Source organism: Paroedura picta, chromosome 17 (assembly GCF_049243985.1).
Source record: "Paroedura picta isolate Pp20150507F chromosome 17, Ppicta_v3.0, whole genome shotgun sequence".
NCBI lineage: Eukaryota > Metazoa > Chordata > Lepidosauria > Squamata > Gekkonidae > Paroedura > Paroedura picta.
Genome location: NC_135385.1, coordinates 11,904,396 through 11,926,388, shown reverse-complemented (window position 1 = coordinate 11,926,388; position 21,993 = coordinate 11,904,396). Strand labels below are relative to the sequence as shown.

General features: G+C 47.9%; 1 protein-coding gene across 4 annotated transcripts; it reads right to left on the bottom strand.

The window, feature by feature from the left end:
* Positions 1 to 413: 413 nt before the first annotated feature.
* LOC143826981 (acyl-coenzyme A synthetase ACSM3, mitochondrial-like) lies at positions 414 to 18,755 on the bottom strand. Of its 4 annotated transcripts, none has more exons than XM_077316076.1 (14): positions 18,197 to 18,755; positions 16,075 to 16,284; positions 12,925 to 13,135; positions 12,633 to 12,840; positions 11,022 to 11,165; positions 10,104 to 10,260; positions 9,531 to 9,610; positions 8,207 to 8,330; positions 7,351 to 7,431; positions 6,908 to 7,009; positions 5,743 to 5,870; positions 4,440 to 4,539; positions 2,625 to 2,744; positions 414 to 1,336 (listed from the first exon to the last, which is right to left on the bottom strand). In XM_077316076.1, exons 1-14 carry the CDS (start codon positions 18,368 to 18,370, stop codon positions 1,250 to 1,252), a joined length of 1,926 nt encoding a protein of 641 aa, XP_077172191.1. In that variant the 5' UTR covers positions 18,371 to 18,755; the 3' UTR covers positions 414 to 1,249. The 4 variants fall into 4 exon arrangements, with proteins under 4 accessions (XP_077172191.1, XP_077172189.1, XP_077172188.1 ...); XM_077316074.1 differs by having other exon boundaries at positions 414 to 1,332; XM_077316073.1 differs by lacking the exon at positions 414 to 1,336 and adding an exon at positions 1,515 to 2,384.
* Between the last annotated feature and the right edge of the window lie 3,238 nt (positions 18,756 to 21,993).

Below are 21,993 nucleotides of genomic sequence, written 5' to 3'. Positions count from 1 at the left end.
AAGGTGCTGGAGATGGAAGCCCCTCACCCCTCGGCTGCCCATCTCTGCTGCCTCCCTGAATAGTTCCATCTCTATGGTGATCATCCTTGGTTGAGATGATGGCTGCTCCAAGAATGACCAGTGATGGGACCTAGCCATGGATGATGTGCTCCTGAGGTTTTCCTCTCGGGCTTTGAATGTTGGGTGACCGTCCTTGGTTAAGCAGATGGCTAGCCATTTTAAAATGTGATTTTTATCCTGTATGTTTTAAATTGTTAGCTAGCCCCCATGGTGGCCCTTGTAAGGTCAGAAAAGCAGGATATTTTGTTTGTTTGTTTGTTTGTTTATCTATTTATTTGTTGTGTTTATATACCGCCCTCCCCGGAGGATCAGGGCGGTTTACACAGAACATATGAACAATACATGAAACCGTCTATAACGTATGAATGACCGTACAATAATATTAATAACTAACGGCTGTAACAGTATAACAGTATAATAGAATAAACAATGCAACAGTACAAACAAGTCCAGAGCACTCTGGTGGAGTTCTCGAAGGGAGGGGGGGAGCAGGGGCCCTTTGGTTATGCCTGGTCTCAACCAAAGCCTGGTGGAAGAGCTCCTTTTTGCAGGCCCTGTGGAACTGTTTAAGCTCTGTCAGGGCCCTGATCTCCTCCGGGAGCTCATTCCACCAGGTGGGGGCCAGGACAGAGAAGGCCCTGGTCCTGGTCGAGACCAGGCGGACTTCTTTAGGGCCAGGGACCATTAGCCGGTTGGTGGCGGTGGTGCTCAGAGCTCTTTTGGTGACATAGGCAGGGAGGCGGTACCTCAGGTACGCTGGGCCCTGGCTGCGTATGGCCTTGAAGGTAATTACCAGAACCTTTAGTCCGATCCGGAATTCAACTGGCAACCACTGCAGTTGGTGGAGAATGGGCCGGATGTGGGACCTCCACGGTGTCGCTGTGAGGATCCTGTCCGCTGCGTTTTCTGATGGTGGCGGCTGTTTGTAGATGGAAGATCTCGGAGGGTGGTGGAGTCTCCTTCGTTGGAAGCTTTTAGGTGGCGATTGGATGGGCATCTGTCAGAAGAGCATGGTTTTCAAGTGCCTGAGAAGGTGGAGGGCTGGACTGCATGGCCTTCGGTGGTCTCTTCCACCTCTGTTGGATTCTGATTCAGAATCCCCGTAGGGGCAACGAATGCGGCAGAGGAAAAACAAATGTGCTTCTTCGGTTTGCTGCTTGCTTGCTTGCTTGCTTGCTTCGGAGTACAATTAGGCCTCTCCCCACTCTTTCTTCTTCAGCAGCTTCCTTTGGGTTTTGCCCGAGATCGTCTTGGGCAGCTGCTGAACAAACTCTATCTGATTTGGAACAGTAAACGAGAGAGAGTCTGAGCACATGAACTTGGACCTGGAGCTGCAATCATCAGTGGTGAACGCTTGAATTTTGGGAGGACGGCTAGACATTCACAAGAAACTACCTTATGCAGAATCAGACTCTTGGTCGATCAAGGGGAGTGTTGTCTGTTTGGACAGGCTGAATCTCTCAGAGGTCTCAGGTAGAGGTCTTTCATAACAACACTGCGTGGTCCTTTTAGCTTCAGATGCCAAGGATTGAACCTGGGAACTTCTGCCCTACCACTGGCTACGGCGCCCCTCTCCCCCAATCACAGGGGCCCAGGGAAAAAATGGTAGCCTTTGCCATTGATCCTGGGAGCACTGGACTCAACCAAACGCCTGACTGCTGTTAAAGGCTGCTGGCTTTCTCCCCTTACTGAAGAGATCCTGCCTGTGTTAAACTCAGTGGACGATCAGCAATGTGGACGATCAGCCAGCGCCTCCTGCTGTGTAGTCCTGGACCCATTCTGCACACCTTGGATAATGCACTTTCAATGCACTTTGGAAGCAGATTATCCTGTTCCGCACAGGAAAATCCATCTGGAGAAGCACACTGAAACATGGGCAGAATGGGCCCTGGAAGATCAGCAGGGGGGAGCTTGCTGAACCATGACCTCAGCATTGCCTGCTGAATTTGGTAGCAGCTAAAGGAAATAGCCATCCCGATAGAAGAACAGCTACCACACCAAGACCCCGCCCCCCTGGAAGCCCACCTCATTATCTATCACAGATGATGTCACTGAAGGACCTTCCAATTGAAATTTGGCAATATCAGAGAGTGCAGGCAGGGAAATCTACCCCCTCCTATAGAAGTTTTCTTCTATATGGCAATTCTTAGGTGTGCGATAATTTCGCCCTCATATTATTTGTTTACTTAGTTTACTCTGCTTTCCTGTCCAAGGTGCAAAGCAAGCTGCAAGGCTGGTCTTTTGTTCGTAATTCCCTTGTATTTTCTGTGCCTTCGTGGTCTGTCATCGGCTGTGAACAGTTTTCCCTCTCCTGGAGAAGCAGTCTAGAAATGTTCCCAATAAACAAATAAGATGCCCCTTGCTTAGTTTGTGGGCCCTGTTTTGCCTTTCATGGGATGTGGGGACCCCCAGCCTTCCTTGGTCCCTCCTCTCCCCGGAGCTGCAAACGCATCAAAGCGATGGAAAATCACACCCATGTGCTGCCGCAGCAGCGCACGAAACAAGCACAATCCGTGGCCCAATAACCCTGGCAGTGTATTGAGAACCAGCCAAGTCCTACTTGCCTTCCGGGGATATTTGTACGGAGCGGTAACTTTCTTGACGTGCTCCTGCAGTTCCAGAATTAATTTCTCTCTATCGTGTGACTGGTAGGCCGGAGAGAGGACGATGAACGCCTTCACCACCTGCAACCAAATCAAAGGCAAATAAGATTCCTTGTAAACATCAAAGCCTATTTTTAATTTTTAATAAGAGCATATTCATGCCTCTACAGAAGGGGCAATACGGAATGAGGCTGTATATGATCTCGAGCATTTGTTTAAATGTAGTTTGTAGGTTCTTTGTAATTTGCAGCCTGCTAGCGATCTGTTAATAATATTACCGCGTATACTCGCATATAAGCTGACCCGCATATAAGCCGAGGCACCTGATTTTACCGCAAAATCTGGGCAAACTTATTGACTCGCATATAAGGCGAGGGTAGGAAATGACCCATCATCACAGGCTCTCCCAACTAGCATTGCCATTTCTTTTGCCATTGAAGGCAAAAGGAAAAAAGAACAGAGTCCCTCAGTCAAACCGTTGATGTCCCACAAGCTGCCAGAGAAAGCTCAGCTTGCAGGACACATTTGTAAAAGGCAATGCAATGATTGGCTGCCTGGAGCAGGATTTTATTTAAATTACTGTATGCACCCACGTATAAGCCAAGGAGGGCTTTTTCAGTGTGCTGAAAAAGGTGCTGAAAAACTAGGCTTATACATGAGTACATAGGGTAGTTTATTTAGCTTTTCTGCCCAATAGGGACCCCCAGAGACTTAAAACACCCCAACGTTATCTCCACAACAACCTTATTAAGTATTCTAGGCAGGGAGGGAGTGATAGTGGAGTAGGGACTTGAACCTCTCAGACTCTAGTCACAGAATCACAGAATCGTAGAGTTGGAAGGGGCCATAGAGGCCATCTAGTCCAACCCCCTGCTCAACGCAGGATCAGCCCTAAGCATCCTAAAGCATCCAAGAAAAGTGTGTCTCCAACCTTTGCTTGAAGACTGCCAGTGAGGGGGAGCTCACCACCTCCTTAGGCAGCCTATTCCACTGCTGAACTACTCTGACTGTGAAAAACTTTTTCCTGATATCTAGCCTATATCGTTGTACTTGTAATTTAAACCCATTACTGCGTGTCCTCTCCTCTGCAGCCAGCAGAAACAGCCTCCTGCCCTCCTCCAAGTGACAACCTTTCAAATACTTAAAGAGGGCTATCATGTCCCCTCTCAACCTCCTTTTCTCCAGGCTGAACATTCCCAAGTCCCTCAACCCATCTTCATAGGGCTTGGTCCCTTGGCCCCAGATCATCTTCGTCGCTCTCCTCTGTACCCTTTCAATTTTATCCACGTTCTTCTTGAAGTGAGGCAATCTAACACCTTAAGCACCTTAACAGTGATGCAACACTGTTGTTCTTGCTAAAGCCTGGAAGAGCCCAGAAATTCCTCTTTCAGTTTTATTTCTCTGTTGTGGGACTCAGACCACTTCAGTTGTTCACACAGAATCACTGTGGCTAGTGGAGGGGAATCTTTCTGCACACAAAGATTCACCAGTTTAGGGGAGAGTTTAAAGTGCCAGAGCAGAAGCTGAGAGGCTGAAGTGGAAAGCACATGAAAAAGACCATAGGCCAATCCCCCATCCCGCCTGAACTCTCTGGAAGAAGGAAAACAGGATTGATAAGAGCCCGTTACGGCCTGCATCCAGGGCCCTGGTGGGTCCGCTGATTCCTCCATTTCTTTCCCTGCTCAGCTGCTGGTTTCCCTTGGGGGACATGGAACAAGCATAGTGATGGCATCATATTTGCAATTCTGGCATCGGCATTCCTGCTGGTTCCGTTACCTCTCCTCGGATGGGATCCGGGCTGCTGACGGCCGCCGAATCTGCCACAGCTGGGTGCTCTGCCAATGCGTTTTCCACTTCAAAGGGCCCAATGCGGTACCTGAGACACCAAGGGAGAGTCGGGACCTTGTTTTGAAGCTAAGCCTTGTGTGCACCATTACATTACTTTCACCTGGAATCTCAGCACCGGCTCCTTGGCTGGAGCTCTAGGGCAATGCGAAGTGGGGAGAAACCATTGGTGGGGGGGTTGCACATTGGGGAAGAATCTTGCTTTGGCATCCTCACACAGGCTGCCCCTGATATCTATCCAAAGGAAGTTTCACCCTTCATCAGGTTTCACTCGTGAGCTGACTGTAGCATCAAAGTTTTCATTCTGTAGAAGTGTGCATGCACTCAAAAGCTTTATTATTATTATTATTATTATTATTATTATTATTATTATTATTATTATTATTTAGATTTCTTACCCGCCACTCCTAACCGCTCGTGGCGGGTCACAAACGCCTGTATAAATCCCCCAATATAAAATACCCCTTCAAACCACAGACATAAAATACAACAGATAAGAGACAATAAGATGCGCCAAGAAGCCATGGAATTATACCCAGCATGAAATTTTGGTTTTCAAGGGGTCACAGAACTCAACTTCTGTTCTCTTGCTTCAGACCACCACAGCTACCTGCCTGAATCTGTTCTCGTTCTGGGGGCCAGAACAGTCTAAATTGGTAACCATGGGAGCCTAAGAGCACTGTCCTGGGAGTAGACCTGCTTAGGTTCACAAGCTAAACTGTTCTGCTCAGAATCTTTTCCAGGTATATTCAGGGAACTTCATTAGGGTAAGTTTAGCTTAAAATAACCAGTATCTTGTGCCGCAGGGTGGTAGAGCAGCCGACATGCTGTCTGAAGCTCTGCCCACGAGGCTGGGAGTTCGATCCCAGCAGCCAGCTCAAGGTTGACTCAGCCTTCCATCCTTCTGAGGTTGGTAAAATGAGTCCCCAGCTTGCTGGGGGGTAAACGGTGATGACTGGGGAAGGCACTGGCAAACCACCCTGTATTGAGTCTGCCATGAAAACGCTAGAGGGCGTCACCCCAAGGGTCAGACAGGACCCGGTGCTTGTACAGCAAGCACCCTATCTTAGATTAAAATAAGTTCCAAAGTTACTTTAACGAAGCAAAATGTGAGTGCTGGCGCAGGATCGTGGCCAACATGCAACGTCGCAATTGCATTTTAGCTTCTGCATTGCCGTTAAGGGTAACAGGGTGACTAGGAGTCAGGCGAAAAGCGTTAAGGAATTCCCCATACCCGGAAGATAAGATAATGTCGTCAGCGCGTGCAATAAACCGGATGTATCCATCTTCGTCCGTAACTCCCCTGTCCCCAGTGATGTAGAAGTCCCCACGCTCTGTTGAGGCTGTTTTCTCTGGATCATCCTGAAAAACAATGAAATGGTTTCCTCGAATTCTGGCTCACGCACAGTTCTTCTTCTTCAGTAATATCAGTTTGTTCTTAGATGACGCTTTTCTCTACCCGAAAGAGGCTCAAAGCAGCTTCTGTTTGCCTTCCCTTTCCTCTCCCCACAACAGACACCCTGTGAGGGAGGGGAGGCTGAGAGAGCCCTGAGATTACTGAAGAAGAAGAAGAAGAGGAAGAGGAGGAGGAGGAGGAGGAGGAGGAGAAGTTGGTTCTTATATGCCGCTTTTCTCTACCCGAAGGAGTCTCAAAGCGGCTTCCAATCACCTTTCCCATAACAGGGCTCCACAGCTGCCCTTCAGTATTAAAAAGTCTTGTCAAGTTTAACATTGGGTTTCCCCCCCTTTGCCTGCATTCCTTTCTATTCCCTTTCATTCAGCGAGCTAGCACAAAAATGCATGCCCAAAACCTAAACCCCAAGGATATAATTGCCCGGCTTTTTGCCCGACATTTCCCCAAACTTCTTTAAAAACTTTGGACACCAATCCCCACATGTCACAAGTTCTATCTCGATTTAGAAAAGTGTGGGTTTTTAAAGAATTGTAGCGGCAGAATAAATACACTGGAGGAAAAACGAATGGTTGCAGAAGGTAGGGACAGAATCCTGAGTCAAGCTTAAGGGTTTACTCCTCTGGAAATCTGCAGGAAGATTTGTGTGCGTAGAGAGGCTGTGTTGGGGTTCACTGCTGCCCTGTGTTCCCTCTTCTTTTGTGAAAACACATTCCCATGGAAGCCTGATTCTTTCATAGAATCATAGAATCATAGAGTTGGAAGGGGCCATAGAGGCCATCTAGTCCAACCCCCTGCTCAACGCAGGATCAGCCCTAAGCATCCTAAAGCATCCAAGAAAAGTGTGTCTCCAACCTTTGCTTGAAGACTGCCAGTGAGGGGGGGCTCACCACCTCCTCAGGCAGCCTGTTCCACTGCTGAACTACTCTGACTGTGAACAAATTTTTCCTGATATCTAGCCTAAATGGTTGGACTTGTAGTTTCTTACCACGTAGCTGGTGAACAGACCCAGCGGCCTCTTAGGTCTGATCCTGACAGCAATGTCTCCTTCTTCACCAGGAGGCAGGCGATCCCCACGTTCATTGATCACCTAGAAAGCAGCAGCGATAGCAGAAGAAGAGTTGTTTTTATACCACGAAGGAGTCTCAAAGCGGCTTACATTTGCCTTTCTTTCTTGTCCCTACAACAGACAATGTGAGGCGGGTGGAGCTGAGAGGGCTCTGACAGGACTGTGACTAGCCCAAAGTCTCCCATTTAGAGTGGGGAATCAAATCTGGCTCTCCAGATTAGAGGCCATCGCTCTCAGCTGGCTTCCCAAGAAAGAGAGCTGTGAGCTGGACATGGAAGCCATTTCTTGGCATTACCGTCTCAAAAGCGTCTTACGTGGGTCATTCTGAACACAAGGGTTCTCCTGGCCCTTCAGGTACTCACCTGGACGTCAAAGGGTGGGCACGGCTTCCCCATGAAGCCTGGCTTGACTTCCATCCCTTTCACCATTGTGCATAGTATGGTCTGTGAAAATCAATGGCAGGTGTAAGGAGCAGGTTTGCCAACTCCAGATTGGGAATTCCCTGGAGATTGGTGAGTATTGGGGGGGGAGGGGGGGGATGAGGGACACACAGAGTTTAGGTGGGAGAGCAAAAGTTCTTGTAAAACAAATGCTTCTGTTCTTGTAGAATTATAGAATCATAGAGTTGGAAGACCTCCTGGTTAACTGGCTTCCTTTCAATATAATCAATCTTTTGCACCAAGTTAAAGATTTGTCTATAGGGCAGTCTGCAGAAACCTCTCGTGTTTTAGGATCATGGTTTGCTTTGACTCTAAGAAGCCAACCATTTTCAACATAGAATCATAGAATAAGTTGGAAAGGGACCTCCTGGGTCATCTAGTTCAACCCCCTGCACTGTGCAGGACACTCACATCCCAATCACTCATCCACTGTCACCTGTTCAAGGATACCCTTGAGCCTTCACAGAATCAGCCTCTCCGTCAGATGGCTCTCCAGCCTCTGTTTAAAAATCTCCAAAGATGGAGAACCCACCACCTCCCGAGGAAGCCTGTTCCACTGAGGAACCCCTCTAACTGTAAAGAATCTTTTCCGGATGTTTAGACCAGCATCATCATTCTGTACTCCTTGGATTTAGGGGCTAGGCAAGAATTTCCTTCTTGCTTTGTTCCAGAGGGCTACAATCACGTCCCACCACTGCACTGCGGGGAGGAGGGATTTCTTTGTTATTTCCCTACCCTTTGCTGCTTGCAATGTTCAAACTTTTGTGTATCAACGTACAGTCTCGGTCTGCCCATAGCCTTCCTGGATCTCCAGTCCCGTCTGGGCCTTCCAGCGTTTCATAATTTCCGGGTTCATTGGCTCTCCACCACTTATGCAGGTCTTCAGACTCGGGAAGTGATAGCTGAGTAAACAGACAGAGAAAAAGGTACCCATCTGTAGCAGAACCATAGTTGTCTCTGGGAACTGCTGAAAACAGGGCGTTGCCATAGAATTTCTGGCGATTCTTAGAGAGTGTCGTCACTAGGGGGAATTTCATCTTGTATATCCATCTTTTTTACCATTGAAACATCCTTCAGGGGAGCTCACGGCCTCCACAGACAGCCTATTCCACTGCTGAGCTGTTCTTACTTGGTCTGCCTGTCTGTCTGTCTCTACCCCCCCACCCCCATATCCATCTATATCTATCTTCTCCATCCACCCATCCATCCATCCATATCCATCTATCTCTATCTTCATCCATCCATCCGATCCATCCCTCCATATCCATCTATCTATCCATCTATCTCTATCTTCATCCATCCATCCCATCCATCCATCCATATCCATCTATCTATCCATCTATCTCTATCTTCATCCATCCATCCCATCCATCCATCCATATCCATCTATCCATCTATATCTTCATCAATCCATCCCATCCATCCATCCATCCATATCCATCTATCCATCCATCTATCTCTCTTCATCCATCCATCCCATCCATCCATCCATATCCATCTATCTATCCATCTATATCTTCATCAATCCATCCCATCCATCCATCCATATCTATCTATCCATCTATCTCTATCTTCATCCATCCATCCCATCCATCCATCCATATCCATCTATCTATCCATCTATCTCTATCTTCATCCATCCATCCCATCCATCCATCCATATCCATCTATCTATCCATCTATCTCTATCTTCATCCATCCATCCCATCCATCCATCTATATCCATCTGTCTCCATCCATCCATCCCTCCATCCATCCACCCACCCACCCATCCACCCATCCATCCATCCATCCATCCATCCATCCATCCATCCACCCACTTCTATACCGCCCTCCCATGAGGCTCAGGGCAATTTATACAAAATGTAGGGCTATTCCTCACAATCATAACAACCACCACCATAACTGTGGGTTCCACACGGAACAACAGTATTAAACAATTCACATCACAACAACAACTTTCCAACACGATTCCATGGGGAGGTCAGTTTGAGTTCAGATCGCGGGGGGGGGGGGCAGAAAGTTGGGACAGTGCATAGATAAGGCTCTCCTCGGGGCTTCCATTGCCGTGGGTCTTAGTTCTTTCGCGGTGTGATACATACCTGCTTACCTGATGCTGCAGAAGCATGCGGAAAATAGTCGGCGTGCCACAGAAAGTCGTAACAGGATAACGGGCAAGAGTCTACGAATGATAGAAAAACCTTACAAACATTGTGTTGCACCAGGGTTGACACCCCCTAGAGTTGTTGCAGGACCAGCCCTCTCCACTGAGTTGGGTGTGTGTGGAATGCAGTGAGCTCTGAAAACTCTGGCTTGGGACTAAGTAGAGGTGTGTCCACAGATTTCCTCCTTCTTTCTGCCCGCATTCTCTTATGCCCACTGAAATTGTGCCCCTGTGGGTCAGTGGGTACCCCCAAAATATGGCAGAGGTGAAAGTGCCGGTGTGTGTGTGTGTGTGCACTTTATATGTACCTTTCCCATTCCCCCCACGGTTTTAAGTGAACGCATAAATAAAATAGGGCAGAGTTGAAAGTGGCTCCCGTGTGCGCAGGGGTATCTGGCGAAAACGCCATTCCCCTTCTTTTGCCCGGGGGAAAGAGGGTGGGGAAGATCCCAGCCTGTGTTTTGCTTTTGGACCGCTTGGTACCAAACGGGGAAGATAAGCCTACTCGTACACTGAGAACGGTTGTCGGCTCAAACTGCATTTTGCCGTGAGCAAAGACGCAGGACCCCTGAGTCCATGGGCCGAACACGCTGCTGAAGGCAAACTTAATCCAGCCAGGATCAGATGGACCCCATATAATGCCCTCAGGAGTCAGGCTCATCCAGCTCCTGTTGATAACAAAGTAAAAAGGACATGTTTTGTTAGCAGGCTTTTAAACTTGCTACAGAATGTCAATATCCATCCATCCATCCAATCCATCCATCCATCTATCCAGAAGCTCAAACTTCAAGCATCAGGCGAAACATGAGCACTTCAAAGATGGTGTGTCTATCTATCCATCCATCCATCCATCCATCCATCCATCCATCCATCCATCCATCCAGAAGCTCAAACTTCAAGCATCAAGCGAAACATGAGCACTTCAAAGATGGTGTGTCTATCTATCCATCTATCCATCCATCCAGAAGCTCAAACTTCAAGCATCAGGCGAAACATGAGCATTTCAAAGATGGTGTGTCTATCTATCCATCCGTCCGTCCATCCGTCCGTCCGTCTGTCCATCCGTCCATCCATATCCCCATCCCCATCCATCCTATCCATCTGCCCATCTCTCTATTTATATTCCGCTTCTCTTCCAGTGGACTCGCAGGGGTTTACACAAGATCAAAACAGTAAAAAACCCAATAAAACCCAATAAAACACCCCTTACGAAAAATAGACAAAATAGACAGCGACCTCTTACTCAGCCTTCTCTAGTACCCATCCCCTCCCCTCCCCCCCCCATTCACCCAGAGGGCCAAGCCTTCTTCTGCTGGGAGCGAGGAGCCAGATCTAATAGGCAATGAGGGGAATTTGCCATCAATTCTTTGGTCTCGGAGGACTCCAGTGGCCTTAACCGGCCTCCCTCTCTGGAAGTGACAAGAGATACCTTGCAACTGGCGCCATCCCCAGACCCAGATTGCAACCGGATTGTTCCACCATCTTGGGGAATCCTGTGGTGCCACTCGTGAAGTAGATGGTCATTGGGTCTTGGCTCTTTGTGTTGACAGGGTGGTGCTTCTCAGATGCACCTCTATAACGTAAAGAAGACAGTTTCCTTGGTTATGCTGTCATAGTCTATGACAATGGTGCTCCCTCCATAGAAATGGGCACTGTCCTGCATCACCACTGTGCGTCTTCTTTTATTTGTTTGTTTGTTTATTTATTTATATACCACCCTCCCCGAGGGCTCAGGGCGGTTTACATAATAACATAAGAACAATACATGGAACAGTCTTATAAAACATTTGATTAAACCGTGCAATAATAACTGATAATTGTAAACATATAACATTATAATTTTTGCTTCCCTCTTCAGGCTGACATGTTTTCTCCTGCCTGCCCTCCTTATCCTCACTTTGCCACCCTTTCCTAATGCCGTCTGGCCCTTGAAGAGTTTTGCTCTGTCTTTTTAACTCTAACTTGTGGTGGGTCCTGGGTAATCTGTTGATTTAACTTGTATAATGTCCTACGCCGTGTTAAATAAAAGAAAGCAGTGTCATCATCAGTCTAAATAGATCTCAGCCTCACCCACCTCACAGGGTGTCTGTTGTGGGGAGAGGAAAGGGAAGGCGACTGGAAGCCGCTTTGAGACTCTTTCGGGTAGAGAAAAGCGGCCTATAAGGACCAACTCTTCTTCTTCTTCTTCAGTAATCTCAGGGCTCTCTCAGCCTCCCCTCCCTCACAGGATGTCTGTTGTGGGGAGAGGAAAGGAAAGGCGACTGGAAGCCCCTTTGAGCCTCCTTTGGGTAGAGAAAAGCGGCCTATAAGGACCAACTCTTCTTCTTCTTCAGTAATCTCAGGGCTCTCTCAACCTCCCCTCCTCACAGGGTGTCTGTTGTGGGGAGAGGAAAGGAAGGTGACTGGAAGCCGCTTTGAGACTCCTTCGGGTAGAGAAAAGTGGCATATAAGTCCCAACCCCATTGAAGAAGAATCAGGTAGTTGATGTATAAGGCCACTACCCAAAATTCGGTGAGCTGCTGGCAGTCAGAGTGGACAATGCTAGCCAGGCAGCTTCCTGTTTTCATGTGATTTTCAGACAATATGTCCGGGCCTACAGGGAATACATCAGCTATGCCTGCACCCTCCTGTTATGCACAGTCACTGTGTTATCCGAACGATATATGCATTTTGCATGCTCAGTCCATGCAAACTGACCACTGATCTTTTTTCAGGGTTTATGCAGACCAAAGCTGTACTCACATGAAAAATAGGTGCATCGTCCTTGTTCAAACAACAGCATGACTACAGATTTCGTGAGTGCCGTGGACGGCACATGCTCCCAATATGCACAGCTGCCAAGCATTTCTACCCTGCATTCCTCCCTCCCCTGTTGATATATCTTTTGCAGCAGGGGTAGTCAACCTGTGGTCCTCCAGATGTCCATGGACTACAATTCCCATGAGCCCCTGCCAGCGTTGCTGGCAGGGGCTCATAGGAATTGCAGTCCATGGACATCTGGAGGACCACAGGTTGACTACTCCTGTTTTGCAGCATTCACCTGAGCAGGTCGTGGAAAGGGATCCATCCTTCTCTCCTGCCTTCGGAGACCAGGATCCGGCTTTTCAGGAAGCGGCAGTCGGTCACAACAGAATCTACCAATGGCGCTATGGCATCGTTGGTTATGATGCTCTTGGCTTTGGAGGCTTGAAGCCTATACAGAATGTCTTTGGCAGTCAACAGGACTGTAGCAGGGACAAAGACAATGCCTAGAAATGAAGCAAAATGCAGTTAAAAGAAACAGGGAAATGGTCCACTGTACACCCACCGACCCACTTGGGGTTACCACTGACCTGCTCTTATGCAGCCCACGGTTATAGTCCACCACTCTGGAATCCGTGGCAGGATGACGATGACTCTGTCTCCTTGGTGCAGATCGCAAGCACCGGAGAGCACGTTGGCGGCTTTCCTGGATAAGACCCCCAGCTCCTCAAAGCTCCACTGCACCTCCTCTCCTTGGCCACTGATCCACCACAGGGCTGGGTTGGGAGGCCTCTTTCCATCCTGTCGGACATACACGTGGTGGTGGCTGAGTTTTAATTTAAGGACGGGGATGTAGGAAACAGGACGTCCTGTCTGATGTTCTAGGGCTCCATTGCCATAGTGCTGAGACCTAACTCTGAAATAGGTGGAGAAATTAGGGTGGTGGGGCAACAGAATGGTGAAATGTTGGAGCAATCTCACACTCTCAGCTTTACATAGAGGGGAGGAGAATGATGTAAGCTGCTTCATTCATTCATTCAGAAGAAGAGTTGGTTCTTATATGTGGCTTACAGTCTTCTCAAAGTGGCTTACAGTCACCTTCCCTTTCCTCTCCCCACAACAGACACCCTGTGGGGTGGGTGAGGCTGAGAGAGCCCTGATATCACTGCTCAGTCAGAACAGTTTTATCAGTGCCGTGGCGAGCCCAAGGTCACCCAGCTGGCTGCACGTGGGGGAGCGGGGAATCGAACCTGGCATGCCAGATTAGAAGTCTGCACTCCTAACCACTCCACCAAACTGGCTCTCAGAAGAAAGAGGAAAGATTCAGAAGAAAGATGGGATCAACACCAAGTCAATGAAGAAAGTTACGTGCGGAGAAGCCCCGGTTCATATCTCTGCTCTGAAGTGAGGCATACTGGCCGACTTTGGCCCATGTACTCTCTTAGCTTAACCTCTTCCTTCAGGGCCGCTGGAAGGATAGAATGAAGCCCTTCAGTGGCATAGTTCAGTAAAATCAGCCATACCCCCTACAGTCCCTCCAGAGCGCCACAGGGGTTACTCCACTTAGGGCAGGAAGAATTTAATTCTAGAGGATCTCCAGGTCCCACCTGGTGGCTGGCATCCCTACCTGAGAGCTATTACACTTGGATCCAGTGCAAGGACTGTGCACAGCCTGCACGAGGCTTCCTTTCTTCCCAGATTTCCCCTTGCCCTGGCAACTTATATTCTCAGGTCTTGCTAGGATTGCCAGCCTCTTACTAAATAAGAAAATACTTTCATTTTTGGTTTGTGCAGTACCTTGCCTCAGCAAAACAAGGGAGTGTTCATCTCAGCTGTCATTAAACCAGGCATGCGAAGCAGCATAGGGGAAATGGCCTATGTGATTTGGAGAGATCCAAACTTGTAACTTTGGGGAACTACAGGCCACCACCAGGAGCGATCGCCATTTTTTTTTCTCCGAGCGAGCGGGGATAAATGCACCGGCGAGCCTCTTTCTGTTTAGAGGCTTCCCTGGCTTCAGTCCTTCACCTTTAGTCACTAAGCACAAACAACTGAAAAGCCCGTTTTCTGAAATAAAGTCCCTTTATTTTTTACAAATAAATTCAGCCGAAAATCGTGCCCGTGAGAGGGGGGGGGGGATTTTTTTTTTATCACTCGAGGCAGCGTGCAAATGATCATACAATCAAACGACAGCTCACATTAGGCAGCTGGATGGGTCTCTCCGTAGCAACGAATCTACCTAGATTCATTGCTATGGGTCGTTTTTTTTTTTTTTAAACCTTTCTTAAAGGGAAAGGGGCTGTTTGGGAGCATGCTAACGGCTGCCCATTGGCTGCTTGACGGCCAGGGGCGGGACGAGCTTGGCAATAGCGCTTCCTTTCTAGCGATTTCTGCCGAGACCGGAAGCCTGTGGGAAACGCTAAAAAACGCAACTGATTCCACTACAAAGGCAGGTATGCATAACGACGAATTCCACTATTTTAAATGGCGATTTTTCATTCCGCAAACAATTTGCAACAAAGATCCCTGTGCGAAAAGGCCCTCAGTCAACCTTGAGCCGGCTGCTGGGATTGAACTCCCAGCCTCATGGGCAAAGCTTTGAGACGGCTGCCTTACCACTCTGCGCCACAAGAGGCTCTAGGAGGATTCTAATATTGTAATAAAACCATCTGTAGTGCATTATATTCTTTTATATAATCAAAAACTTGGAATATTTCTATATAGAATATCATCTCCCACATTCGTAGCCTAATTTAACATTGTCCTTAATAATCTCCCTCTCAGTGTCCGAATTCAAGCATTCTTCACATATTCTGCTTATCAAATGGCTATTTTCCAATAATAATTGAAAATCCAAATTCTTTTTTTTTGATTTTAACAAATCTACCCCTTAGTTGAGCATACAACCACCAATCTCTTTAATGTGATTTCTTCATGGAGTTGTTCTAAAGACTTTAGTTTAAATTCTCTTTCTGTCTTCTGTCAATCCTACCCATAATTCTGTCAATCCTATCAATAATTCTTTATATGAAAGCCATGATTCCTCTATACTTGTCTGATTCTAGATTCATGAGGAGACAGCCACGATGGAATTTTATCTGATAATTTCATCTTAAATATCTCCGTACCCTGTTTATGGTGACCAAACTGTTTGTTTATTTTTCCTTTCCCATACCATATATCGGCATGCCAACCATAAACAGTCCCCCTCTCCTGTTGTCTGTGAACATTTAATACTATCTGTTCTTTAAGCCAGGTGAGGACCACTGCTTTGAAATAAAGTTTCAAGTTAGGAACTTTTAGATGTCCTCTCTCTTTAGCATCACAGAGTGTTTTCATTTTGATCCTGGCTTTTCGACCCTGCCAAATAAATTTTGCTAAGCCCTTTTGCCAACAGAGGCTGGACCCTTGGTTGAGACTATGGGATGTAGCAACAGTAAAAGACAATTGGCCATCTGGAAACAATGTCATAGCCCTTAGAATCACAAGAGTGGAAATTAATTTCAGTTGATGTGCTAATTACAGAGTCAGCAGAAGCCAAACTGGGGTGGTATTACTCAGTGTGCCTTCCCCAGTCCTTCTTCCTGCAGTAGAAGAAAGCCTGCCTTGATCAGCTAAATCCAGGTATCCCGAAGTAGGCAAATATCACAGGCTGTCCCAGCGGTCTGTATAGCCAGCCCCAAAAGCAACAGCTGTGTCGTCACACCTTCCTTAAGAACAACGGGAACAACACAACGTACCTTTTCCTTTTGGCTCCACTGATCCAGGACGTCACTCGCAAAATTAAAGTGCTCAGGCACGTCCCTGGAGAGGGCTTCGTAGTCTGTGGGATCCAGGGATGCCACTCCCCTGTGGCTTGTGATTCTGTAAGGCACTCCAGGGGTAAGAAGAGACCTGAGGACCGGCAGTCGGGCGAGGAGCTTCATTCGACCCATGGTGGCTGATTTCACCTTTCAGAGGGAGACAGAGCAAACCGATCACTCCCAGTCCGGCTGGTTTGAGACAAAACCCTGATGGATGGAGCTGGTTCCAGTGCAAAAGCCACGATGCTTCCCAAAGGCAGAAATTCTGGACCCTTGAATTTCCTCTCCTCCAACGTGTTAAAGGTAAAGGTATCCCCTGTGCAAGCACCGAGTCATGTCTGACCCTTGGGGTGACGCCCTCTAGCGTTTTCATGGCCAACTCAATACGGGGTGGTTTGCCAGTGCCTTCCCCAGTCATTACCGCTTACCCCCCAGCAAGCTGGGTACTCATTTTACCGACCTCGGAAGGATGGAAGGCTGAGTCAACCTTGAGCCGGCTGCTGGGATCGAACTCCCAACCTCATGGGCAGACAGCTCCAGACAGCATATCGCTGCCTTACCACTCTGCGCCACAAGAGGCTCTGCGCCACAAGAGGCTCAACGTGTTAAGGGCTCCCATTAACCGTGTCGGGATTCTAGCATCAATGAAAGGCACTGGTCCATGAATATGCTCTGGAAGATACATGTAGAAGAAGAGTTGGTTTCTATACCCCAAATTTCACTGCCTGAAGGAGTCTAAGAGTGGCTTCCATTTGCCTCCCCTTTCCTCTCCCCACAACAAACACCCTGTGAGGTGGGTGAGGCTGAGAGAGCCCTGAGATTACTGAAGAAGGAGAAGAAGAGTTGGTTCTTATATGCCGCTTTTCTCTACCCGAAGGAGTCTCAAAGCGGCTTCCGGTCGCCTTCCCTTTCCTCTCCCCTCAACAGACACCCTGTGAGGGAGGGGAGGCTGAGAGAGCCCTGATATCACTGCTGGGTCAGAACAGTTTTATCAATGCTGTGGGGAGCCCAAGGTCACCCAGCTGGCTGCATGTGGGGGAGCACAAAATCGAACCTGGCTCGCCAGATTAGAAGCCCGCACTCCTAACCACTACACCAAACTGGCTCTCATTCTATAAGGTAATTTTACATCTTCTCTAGTGCGATATTAAAATTACAATTTGTTGCAAAATATATTTTAATAGTGAAAAAGAAATTAAAAATTTTTAATAATATTTTTATTAAAAGTTTGTAGGATAAACAAAACAACTGATTGAGAAATGAAAGAAAAAGAAAAGAGGAAGAGAGAATAAAAGAAAATATCAGGAAAGCTTCTGTTTTTCTTGACAATGAAGACATATCTTTACTAACTTATCTGATTCAAATTTATAGCAAAATCAGTTTAAAATTATTACATTCCAAAAATCTTTCAAATCTCATATCTAAAAACATCAAATCCCTATGTAGTTTTTTCCCACCTGTAATCCTTAAAGCCACAGATCATTTTGTTTTTGCAAAGTCCATAAGTCAATGAGAGAAAGTTAGAAAAATAGAAATTGTGTCATACCGTTGACCCTTGATCACCTGGATAAGCACTCCTGCTGTTTTGAATCATAGAATCATAGAATAACAGAGTCGGAAGGGCCCTCCTGGGTCATCTAGTCCAACCCCCTGCACTATGCAGGACACTCACAACCCAATCACTCATCCATTGTCACCTGCCACCGCCTTGAACCTTCACAGAAGGTGTGGTTTCCACCTGCTCTGCTTATCAAAGCTGATGCCTGGGATAGCCCCTTTTGCTTAAATTGCCAGTTAAATTAGACGATTGCTTCTGAAAACCTGAGATATCGGAAAATTATCTCCGTAGCCTCAAGAACTGTCTGCCAGCAGTGTAGCTTTACTCTCTTCCTTTCAGCCAGATACGATTTCGTAGCGAGATAAAACATTTTCTTGATTTCTCTCTCTCTTTTTCCCACACTTTTCTTATTCCGGTGCTTTCTCTCCCCACCTAATTTCAATTCTTGGCCTCCCTTCAATTCTTGTTTTTCCGACGGCCTTGAAATCCCTCTTCCATTACCTGATGTTCCTGTGCTTTCGTCTTGTGTTCAGACACCTGAACTTCACAGCGTGATCCCGTTTCTTCCTCGTTCCTTTTAAAACGGCTTTCTCCCGTACGCTTTATTTTCCTCGGGGAATTAGTTGGCAAGAGTTGGAATCGGAACCTTTCCCCTTGCTGTCCAAACCTGCCCATAAAGTCTTTTTTTTTTTTTTATACATACGCGTGCCAGCAGTGAAGTCTTTCAACTCTGGAAGACGCCTGCATTAAAACAAGCATCCGTTCCCCTTGGGGGCTCTTCCATCTCTGTGCAGTTTTCTGTGCGTGAAGTGAGAGAGTGTGCATGTGTGTGTCGGGGACCCAAAGTGTGCATGTGTGTGTGGAGACCCAAAGCGGTCGGCCGCTTTGGGTCCCCACTGGGAAGAAAGGTGGGCTATATTGATTTTTTTTTAATGGACAGACTGTTTAAATGAAGAGATCTATTACTATAGATGAGCCCTTCTAAACTTTTTTACTCTTGAGACACCCCAGAAGTGGTGTGATCGTGCTGAATACGGTTGGAAAACAGAGCTGTGGACACTCCCCCCCACCCGCTCCCTGGTATGATCACCCCCACCCCCTCTCCCGAAATGGCCCATGATGGGCCCCTCCTCTTCCTACCCCCTCCGGGTCCATCGTGGGCCATTTCGGGAGAGGGGGTGGGGGTGATCATACCACCCACTAAATGTTTAGCAAATTTTAAAAAATATATTAAAAATAATTAACTCCCATTCAGGAAACCCTTCCAGGCCTACCAGGAAACAGCAAAACCCTTGGTTGAGAGAGCATCTCATCTGATTCATTATAACAGCAAGTGATTTATTTTCATAGAATCCTAGAATCCTAGAGTTGGAAGGGACCTCCTGGGTCATCTAGTCCAACCCCCTGCACTATGCAGGACACTCACAACCCATCCACTTTAAGTGAAGAGCGAGGAGAGTGAGGCTTCTCCTTGTGCTTTGATTTGCAGGACTTCTTAGGGGGCGGCTCTGACGCCAATCGTGACTCTGCTGGAACAGCAGCAGGTACAACGCTCCGAGCTCGGGCCTCAGACGACGAGGAAACCGGTCTCCCAGGATGCCTTGGGGCAGCAGTAGTGGAGGCCGCAGTAGACCGAAGCGAGGGTGAGCCCAACCTCAGAACCGAGGCTGCTCTCTGAACTGATCTCGAGCGGGTGGGTTCCAATGAATTTCTCGTGGGGGGATTGGTAGAGAGGGCCTTTCCCCAAAGAGCTGCCTTAATGTCAGAAGCCCCATGTATTTCTGCCATGAATATAATCTGCTTTATGTCAGTGTTTAGCTAGCCTGGCCTTTGTGCCTTGATGTAACCCAGATGCCTTAGCTGGACACCCCAAGGTTGATTTCCTGCCATTGTATTTTATGCATGCCATATGCCCCAAACATTCCTCACCTCCCTTTCCTTAGTGCCCTGTAGTTTCCCACACCTTCCCGTACCTTGAAGCCCAAATGGTTATCTCTTTGTTTTGACTCTTTTGAACTGTGCCTAGTTCGAGTTCTCAGGGGAGGGGGGAGCCCCTATATTGCTTGTCCTATTCTTCGTGAATCAGTTCTGACTATGTCTTCAGTGTGTTGGTGTTTATAGAGAGTAGTGCTCTCTGGGAGATGTAGGCAGACAGGCAGGTACTCAGGGCCTAGATCATGTATAGCCTTGCAGGTTTACCAGCACCTTAATTCTGATCCAGTATTCCACTGGTAGCCAGTGCAGTTGTTGGAGCACAGGCCCTCCAAGTTGTTCCCGTGAGAAGCCTGGCTGGTACATTCTGCACTAGGTCTAGTTTCCAGGTCAGGGATAACGCCTAGGTAGAGCAAGCTGCAGAAATCCAGCCTAGAGCTGACCATTGCCTAGATCACAGTGGCAGGTGGAAGAACTATAGCCTTGCTACCCTGGTGATCTGCTCCTCCATGGAGACGGGGGCGTTGAAGATCACGCCCAGGTTCCTGGCTCAGCTGACAGTTGTTCCCTACCCAGGTAGGGCAGTCATGCTTCCTCTCCTGGACCTTTCCTACCAAACCACAGGCTCTCCGTCTTTGAAGGATTTAACTTCAGACGGCTCTGCTTGAGCCAGCCCAACTCTGCTTCCAGACATCTGGCTAAGGAGCCTAGGGATGAGTCTAGGGATCCATCATGCTGGGTGTCATCAGCGTATTGATGGCACCCCAGTTCGGACCTCCGTATCAGCTGGATGGGTGGGGCATAGAGATATTGAATAGGATTGGAAGAGAACTGCCCCTTGAGGCAACCTGCATGGGAGTTGCCAGCAACGAGATTGGTTTTCGCCTCTTGCTGCCGTCTGTCCTTTGACCCCGGAGAAAAGGGATCAGCCATTGAAGGAATGTCCCTCGAATCCCGGTGAGGTAGCGAATAAGTAGCTTGTCATCTACTGCGTCAAACGCTGCCGAGAGGTCGAATAGTATGATCAGCAATGCCTCGCATCCATTCAGCTAGTGGCAGTGGTCATTTCACAGGACGACCAATGCTGTCTCAACCGCATGGCCAGGCTGGAAGTGACTGGACTGGGTCTAGGACTGGATTGGGTCTAGGACTGAAGCTTCTTCCAAGCTTTCTTCAGTTGATCGGCAGCAGCTCTTCCCTAGAAACGCTAGGTGTGAGACAGGGGCGGTTGGTTGGTGGGCTCCTGTGGATCTAGGGATGATTTCTTCCATACCACTGCCTCCTTCATCCCCTCTGGGAATTCTCCGGTTGAGAAGGAAAGGGGGGTCCTATCCTCGCATCTGACCTTTTGATTAGCCATGATGGGCAGGGTTCTAGAGGGCAACTAGATCTTGTCCAAGTCAGTATCCTGTCCACTTTGGTCAGCAAAGGTAGACTGAAATCATCTATTGCAGGGGTAATCAACCTGTGGTCCTCCAGATGTTCATGGACTACAATGGAGGACTATATCTGGAGGACCACAGGTTGACTACCCCTGATTTATTGTATCCCTCAAAGATGGCCAAGGGGCATCTAGTGCCTTCTTTGTCTAGTTGATGGAAGGTTGTGGTAGAGCGTTGAGACGTTATCTGCTATGTAACTCACAAACGCCTCACAGATGATACTCAACTTGTCTCTGTTTTGGCACCTTTCTTCAAGGGTGGTGAATGACTGGCCTACCCTAAATAATTGTGCTGGGCATGAGTTTGCACATACGATGGAAGTCAAGTAGATGTTGCGTTTTGTTGACTTCACTGCCATCCTCCTTCACTGTTTTCCTCCAATCTTGCTCTAGCCATCTCAGTTCCCATCTCAATTCATGGGGCTCCACTATATACCAAGGTGCCCGTTTTTGATGGGGGTGGAGAGGGCACCGGGGGCGATCCCATCGATGGCTGTCAGCATCCTGTCATGCCAGTCACTGGCTAGCTCATTTAGAGAGCCTCCAGAAGGCATTGGGTCCTGCAGAGCGTTCAGGAATCTGTTTGGATCCATAACTCTCTTCGGGAGAGCCAGAATTGGCTCAGCGCCCTTTTGGAGAGGGGGAGAATTATTAGTCGGGCCTTCAGTACATAGTGGTCTGATCATGGAATGGAGCTGTCAGCTCCACTTCCAGTCCTGTATCGAAGATAAGGTATGGCTTGCCTGATGGGTGGGGCCAGTGACAAATTATGAGAGCCCTGGTGTTGCCATGGCCAACACAAGGTCCAGGCCATTTGCAGAGGATGGTAGCTTGGCATGGAAATTAAAGTCCCCCAAGGTCAACATTCTGGTGAACTGTAATGCCCAGTCTGCCACCATCTACAGGAGTGCTGGCAGGACTTCGT